Genomic DNA, 8,428 nt, shown 5'->3' on the forward strand with positions numbered 1-8,428 from the left:
ATATACGAACAGCAACTTGTATTTGTCAAATAAAAGGGGTATTTCATCAGAATTATTATGCAATCAGAAAATTTCAATATGCAGCGCCCCTGGTGAAGACATAAAGAAACCAATTAGGTTAAAAAACCCGCCACAATTATAGACCATGTCATGAACTACAATTTTGTAATTGATTGTGGTGTATTAGGAATTTACAGGTCTGAGAATTCGGACTGAAATTGACCTTTTGGGCCTAAAAATGTCACATTGACTGGGCCAGTTTTTGGGCTGTAGATGCGTCTAAGGTAAACCAATCCATCGAAGGGTCTTAAAAACTTCCATCAATAACTAGATTACCGGTATGTCTACGGACAAACGAAATGAACAGATGGTCGGAAGGTAAGGGCATAAAATAACAATGCAATAGCCCACTGGACTTAAAAAGCAATCAAAAATTTCTGTAGAGACTGACTAGAACAAAATGAATACAAAACTTAATGAAAAATTCTTAATAACTCATAATCATAACTGCCTCTAAATATAAAATTACTGTGTCCTGGTACTAGCAGAGACAATTATTCATCTGTTGGAGCTACACCTTGTGATAAGACTTAAAACACAAGAATTGGATATTTTACCTGATTTGTTTCAGACCACGTTGAATTCCCGGTTGGTACTGTATTAAGAACATGAAATACAGGCGAGTTCGGGGAGTTTTCCTTGTTAACAACACCTACAGCATTTGTGTTTCCGCTTTGTCTAATAGTTAACAGTGGGAGATCATCAAAATCAGAGTCATCGTCCGTGTCTTCGGGTAGCAGCTATACATGAATATAAACATAAATATATGATCGGTAAGACCAGGTCATCACAATTGTCAGCCTGTTTGTTGATAGAGCACTGCTGCGTTTTGTGAAATTTGCCATCAATCAATTTATCTAATAGTCCAATTAACAAGGGTACCTTCAAGTACTGAAGCGATAAAGGGCCTCTAGTTGTCGTGTTCCAACTCAACAGGTCTTATTGATGACAAATTTTGCTTTTTCATCTATTTTCTACAGAACAAGTCGTCATTTGATGAGATGTCAAAATGTTAAGACGAGGATGTCAGTAATATGACGACTGAGTGTCAAGTCGTCATGAATATATCGACTTGTCACGAGGAAAATGGCCAAGAAAACGAAAAGTCATGTCGACTTGACGTGATATATCGTGACATCTCGACATAAATAGGCGCTTTGTCGAGTTGCAACGCAACAACTGGAGGCCCCTTATCACTTCCATACTCAAAGGATCAATCTAGGCACAACTAATGTACGAAGTAACTGCTGCTGTAACGAAAAGAATATTCATACCAAATATGGTAATGATCTAAAATGGATTATAAACTAAGGGGTCTAATCCAAAATATGGGTCTATATTGTTTAAGGACGCGGTGGATATGTCACCAAGTTCCATGTCTAGGATTAACACATGTATAAGCCAAACCAAATATCAAGATTATCCATTGAAACATTTTTAACCCATTAGCACTCAAGCCGCCCATATCCGCCCTGCCTATTACTCCTCAAGCCACCCGAATCTGCCCGGCACTTTTTGCATGCTGCACGAAAACGGTTATAGTGGGTTTTGAACCCAATAGCTTATGATGAACAACACACCTAAGTCCTCGAAATACCAAACAGAAATCAACATCCCCTATTTCGATTTCTCGAGTATTTCGAATTTGAACAGGACACATCTGGGCTATTACTTCAAATCCAAATAAGTTTGGATAAATTTCGGGGGGCCAAAAGGACAGGATTTTGGCGGCCCACCTCATCAAATCTTACAGCATGTGAAAGCCTTGACCATTTGTAATGCATGGAAATAAACAGTAAATGAGTTATTCGGTATCATGATGAACTTGGATTTTGCCCTGAATTTTCTGAGGAGTAATTGACACTACATAGTGCAATTCTTGAGTGCTAATGGGTTAATACATCTTTAAATTGATACATCAAAGCGTGTTGAAAACCTAAAATAACTGGATTCTATCTAGACAATCAGACAAAAAGTGAATGCCCTAATGAGCTTCAAATACAGTGTAAAATGAAGGTTTTAGAAGTAGGATCCTAACCATATCACTCAAATCTCCTCCACTGCTTTTCCTTTTCATTTTTTCCATCAAAGTTATCAGCCTTTGCTCTAAAAATATTCACAAACAGATGAATTAGATCTTACGAAAACACCATTTGTATCAGCCCATCAATTGATTTCAAGGAACTAATTAAGTTGCCTTTATAGGAAAAACCCTGTTAAGTCCTTATAGCTGGGACGATTATTGTGTCGAGTACATATCCAAATAAAAACTTACACTTTCAATCAAATCGGCAATACAAATGGAATCGAAACACGGATGATGACTAAACCAATTTCGAATATATATATATATGAGTTTAGTAAGGCTTAAGGCTCTGCGAAGTTACACAACATACCAGTTACTGAGGGAGTAGTATTCATTGTAGCTGACGCCCCTTGGTTTGACTCTAAAAAGACAAAAGATTTTAAATAACCTATGCATTCACACATATGTAAATCATACTTGGGTCAAACACAAAGCCTAGCAGACAGAATAGAATACACTACAAGGAAAGAAAACCACGTTTCTTCAGATGTATGTTGTGACTGTACGCATTATTCTGAAATAAATTGCCCATGGGAAAAGTCTAGTTTACCTTGAAAACTGGAGCTTGTTTTGAGCAGGGCATTGCTTATGAAAAATCTTTTTAATTATTGAGTTCAAAGTTCTATTTCATATTGTCTTTTCATCTTTCTCAAGGAATTATTTTGTAGTATAAAAGGCCAAAATTATACATTTGTTTATGGTCCACGTCCAATATTTCGTAGGGTACAGGTAGGTAGGGAAATTATTTTATATTTTGAAAAAAATATTTTTCATAATATGAAAAATATTTAACCCCGAAAATAAAATTCATATTATATCACCAAACAGAGGGTGGCTAAATATTTAAAGTCCTGACAACTTCTTCCAAAGTTCACTAACACTTCAATAGTCAATCAAAACACACAATGGGTGTTAAATGAAACAATACCTAGTGAAACAATTATACTATCACAAGGAATGAGCAATTGGAATTCGCACATGTACTTAGTCCAATGAAACGTTCGCCATTTTATGGCTTTCCCATAATTATTTTAGTAGCACCAGAATCCCCAGAATTTCCCCAATCACATCCACTTGTAGAGACGACCCACTCCGCCGCAAATCAAGGTCATTACAATTTTGTGCGCAAGAGCTAAGAATTTCCCCAACAGGTCATCGGCGGAGGTTTCGTTTGTCTTCAATCGCATCAATAATACATCATTGGCCGAGAACTAATGAAACAAATGCGCACAATAAAATGAACCTGGATTTTACATAATTGGCTCAATGCCAACTCACCTATCACTAACAAAGGTAAACCAAAGAAAACTATTCAGCCAAACTTTTTCCCCTGCTGAGGATGAATGGTATCTAGGAACTAAAAACATTTTTGGTTTGTGTGCTTTCTCAGGCTCAAAAGATATGCTGTTACCTGGAGGTGATTGATCATACCACTCTTCCTGCTCAGTTAATAACATGAGGATGCTATCATCTGGGACTGCATCAAAATAGTCATTGTCGATCTCAGTCCCGTCACTTCGTAAAACAAGTCGAAATATCATTTCACCATCTAAGGAAAACTTTTCCTGACCTGTTTCAAGAAAAGTAATAAATGAAAATACAATTGTAGATCAGGTTAAAGGTATTGGATAGGATGATGTTGTGACATATACCGCTAAATTCTATTTATTTTCGTCTGACATCGATATTTTTGGAAAGGCCTATTTCTCTTAATCTTTTGAACACATAGGCCTACTTCAAATCGGTCTTAGCTTAATTAAATAGGACCAGTGAAACTGCGCAGTCAAGGAAACAATTTTTTTAGAATTCATTTTGCAATGTGTTGATGGATTGCTAAAAGGTCTTCTTTAATTCATTTGAATCAGAGAAAAAAGACTCCAGGGAGGTGGGACTCCCATCTCCCTGGTTTTATGAACTAATCAATTTTATGTTTCCATGCCAAACATTTTAAATTAGTTTCATATCATCAAAATCATGGTTCGTATGCATAGAAAATCTACGGAAAGCTATGATGACTTGCTCAGAAATCATATCTGCAACATCTTCTAAGCGTATATCGCTCTTGTCAAGAAGCAGTGACAGAAAATATATTGTTATAATTTTTAAAACACAGTGGATACTTTACTGTGTACGGCAGAGTGTTTTTCCGCTATTTTACCGTACATCGTCACTGATTGGCTGATTTACAGAGGTGCGCGACATAAAATTCGAAGAGTGTGGAGAACAGAGTGTTACGGCCAGAAAAAGCCAAACTACAAACACAACTCGGAAGACTGCCATCTACATAACACCAACTGCTTTATTAAACAGAACTCAACTGAACTGCTGAATATCAACAGTACGAACATATATATACAGGAAACAACAATAGAAGAATACAGACAGAGATTAAAGCTTACAATATTCACAATGAACACTGACATGCGACGAAATAGGAACTTGAAAACCGGTGATGCTAGACAAACATCGAATACGTAACACCCCCCTTCTTAAAGAAGAGACCATAAAGTAGTTATTTACAATTACCATTACTAATTTACGCTCTAGACAACGCATCCGCCACAACATTATTACAACCACGTACATGTAATATATGGAGATCATACTCCTGTAAGGTTAAACACCATCTCATCAACCTCTTGTTCTTATTCTTCATACTATTTACAAAAGTTAACGGATTATGATCAGTATAGACAATCACCGGAAAGAGACACATAGTAGTATATACGTTAAAATGTTCTAAAGCAAGTATCAAGGCTAAACATTCTTTCTCAATAGTTGAGTAATTTTGTTGCGAAACATCAAATTTTTTTGAGAAGTAACAAATTGGATGGTCTATACCACAATCGTCAGCTTGAATTAATACAGCACCTGCACCAATGTCACAGGCGTCGATCATTAATTTGAATTGCCTACCAAAGTCCGGCGCAATAAGCACTGGTTTATTACTCAACAATCTTTTTACGTTCAAGAACGCCTCATCACGATGATTAGTCCACTCAAATTTAACATTCTTCTTCAACAAATCAGTCAATACCGATGTAACCTGGGCAAAGTTCACACAGAATTTTCTATAATAACCTGCCATACCCAGAAATCGCATTAAAGATCGACGATCCTGGGGGGCGGGATAATTAACAATAGCTTCAATTTTTGCATTTACGGGTTTAACTTGCCCATGGCCTACAACGTGACCCAAATATATACATTTAGCTTGACCAAAACCACTTTTAATTAGATTTACCGTCAAGTTAGCCTCAGTTAATCTCTCAAATAGGCATCGTAATTGATACAAGTGTTCATTCCACGTATCAGAAAATACAATTACGTCATCAATATATACAACAACACATATAAGACCTTTAATGACTTGATTCATCAGCCGTTGAAACGTGGCTGCCGAATTTTTCATCCCAAATGGCATTCTACAGTATTGGAATAAACCATGAGGGGTACAAAAGGCGGATATTTCCCGAGCACGCTGAGAAAGAGGAACCTGCCAATAACCTTTTGTAAGGTCAAATTTACTGATGTATTTGGCTCTACCGATTCTATCTATCAAATCGTCAATTCTTGGAATTGGGTAAGAATCAGATTTGGTAACCGAATTAACCTTACGATAGTCCGTACAGAACCGCCACTTACCATTCTGTTTCGGAACTAAAATACAGGGTGAACTCCAATCACTCGTGCTAGGCTCGGCAATACCCGTCTTTAACATAGCGATAACCTCCTCTTTCATAATTTCAGATTTAACAGGATTCACACGATATGGATGCTGCTTCGTTGGTTTAGCCTCACCAACATCCACATCGTGACAAGCGAGCGTAGTCAAGCCCGGAGTATCTGTAAAGAGATGTTGAAATTCATTTAACAATTGTTTTAAATCAGATTTCTCACGAGGCTCCAAGTGATCTAATTTGGCATTAATATTATCCATCACTTTCGAATTTTCAAATAGAAAATCTACATAATTACTCTGACTGTCACCACCATTAGAAACTGATCCGCTACAAAACGGTAACGTTTTATCAACTGCACTACCGACATCATCCGCATCCAGTAAATTAGAAGAATGAACAGTATCGATACACATATTTATACTACTAGCAGAGTCTTGGTTTCTTTCTAAATAACGTTTCATCATATTAACATGACAAACCTGACTATCTTTCCTACGGTCAGGAGTCGCTATCAAATAATTTACATCATTTAATTTTTCGAGTACAATGTAAGGACCTCGAAATTTCGCCTGAAGGCTCGCCCCCTTAAAAGGAAACAATACAAGAACTTTGTCCCCCGGACTAAATATTCGTTTCCGAGCCTTTTTATCATACCATGTTTTCATATTCATTTGAGAGTCCTTCAAATATCTACGGCCACTCTCCCACGCCTTGAATAATCTATTTCTAAAACTAGAAACATACTTCAATAAGTTACAGTCATTCTGTTTTTCATCATTATCAAGTAGAAATCTTTCTTTAAGCAATTTAAGCGGACCGCGCACTTCATGCCCAAAAACTAATTCGAAGGGACTAAATCCTAATGACTCTTGGACCGCATCTCTAACGGCAAACAAAAGAAACGGAACCCCTTCATCCCAATCTTTTTGATTTTCTTCACAGTAAACTGTAAGCATTGTCTTCAACGTTTGATGAAACCTCTCAAGCGCCCCCTGAGATTCAGGATGATACGCACTCGAAGTACTTTGTTTAACACCCAGTTGATACATGACCTGTTGAAACACTCCAGAAACAAAATTTGATCCCTGATCAGACTGTATACTTTTTGGAAACCCGTATGACGTAACGAATTTTGTGAGTGCTTTTAATATTGTAGGAGCATTAATTGTACGCAGAGGAATTGCCTCTGGATAGCGAGTTGACTTGCACATGATCGTCAACAAATACTCATTACCAGATCGAGTTTTTGGTAACTTACCAACACAGTCACAGATAACGTCCGAAAATGGTTCATTAAATGCAGGTACAGGTATCAACGGATGTTTGGGTATAGCCTGATTAGGCTTACCACATATTTGGCAATAATGGCATGAGGCACAAAAATTACTCACATCTTTTTTTATGCCCGGCCAAAAGAAATGTTGCAATACTTTGTTATACGTTTTTGTCACCCCAAGGTGACCTCCTAATGGTTTTTCGTGAGCCAAACGCAAAATATCTTCACGATAAACTGATGGAATGACAATCTGATAATTAACTTTCCATTCAGTAGATGCAGGGACATCAGGTGGGCGAAATTTGCGCATTAGCACACCTGAATCCAAAAAATAACCACAATGGCTATCAGCAAGATCCTCTTTTGAGGCATAAACAATAGAAATTAGTTTCTCCAAATCCCTATCACTTTTTTGAAACCTAATTAAGTTAGAACGTGACACAACATCAAAATCAGAAACAAGAAGAGAATCATCAAATATCTTCGATAAAAACGTGTCACGTAAATGAAAAGAATTCTCTGAATTTTCATCATCAATAGATCTTAAGTCATTCTTAGATTCTAAATTTTCAAATCCGCCGCTAGTCTTTTTAGACATAGACCTAGTTACCACACATGAGGGAAATAACCCAGGAATTTCCTGGTCTAATAACTCAGTCTCAAAACTAAGAACAGGGTTCTTAGAAACAAAAGGATTTACCCTAACATTACCACCGGCCAAATCATTTCCAAGTAACAGAGAGATACCCTGAACTGGCAACGACGGACACACACCCATCTCAAACCAGCCAGACATTAAATCACAATCCAAATATAGTTTATGAATTGGTACATCGAGAATCTCGGACCCAACACCCCTAAGAAGTACGTTTTTACCGGTATAAGTGTGCTTAGACAATGGTATGGTTCCTTCTAAAATTATGGTTTGTGACGCGCCAGTATCGCGTAATATCTTGACACTCACCATTGAATTATTTTCACTGAACGATACTTTGCCATCACTTATAAACGGTTCAAACGACCTCTTGTAGGTAGTTGATGACGAAATTGTTGATTCATCTGACAGTACTGGAGGATGGGGTGTAAGTAAGGCGATCGACCCAGTAGATTTCCGTTTTCTCTTTGCCTGTAATTTGAAGCACGAAGACATTAAATGGCCAGATTTTTTACAATAATTGCAAATAACGGGTGAATTTTGCCCTTTTAGCTGATAACTAGAAGCTTAACTACGAACAGTATCATAAGATTTAACCTCTTTAAAGACCTTATGGGTTAAGGAATAGTCATCAGCAGCTGTAGCTGCCTCATTTAAATCATAAACCT

The 8,428-nt window shown here is 37.2% G+C and overlaps 1 protein-coding gene across 1 annotated transcript in view; it reads right to left on the minus strand.

Moving 5' to 3' along the window:
- Positions 1-2,044: 2,044 nt before the first annotated feature.
- The window catches only part of LOC141904349 (uncharacterized), an 8,544-nt gene continuing 2,160 nt past the window's right edge, over positions 2,045-8,428 (minus strand). Inside the window, exons 2-4 of the mRNA XM_074792935.1 lie at positions 3,558-3,716; positions 2,457-2,507; positions 2,045-2,166 (exon numbers count right to left, since the gene is read on the minus strand). Of these exons, the coding sequence (XP_074649036.1) occupies positions 2,045-2,166; positions 2,457-2,507; positions 3,558-3,687 (303 nt within the window). The 5' untranslated portion in view covers positions 3,688-3,716. The remainder of the gene's footprint in view (positions 2,167-2,456; positions 2,508-3,557; positions 3,717-8,428) is intronic.

This window comes from Tubulanus polymorphus, chromosome 4 (assembly GCF_964204645.1).
Source record: "Tubulanus polymorphus chromosome 4, tnTubPoly1.2, whole genome shotgun sequence".
NCBI lineage: Eukaryota > Metazoa > Nemertea > Palaeonemertea > Tubulaniformes > Tubulanidae > Tubulanus > Tubulanus polymorphus.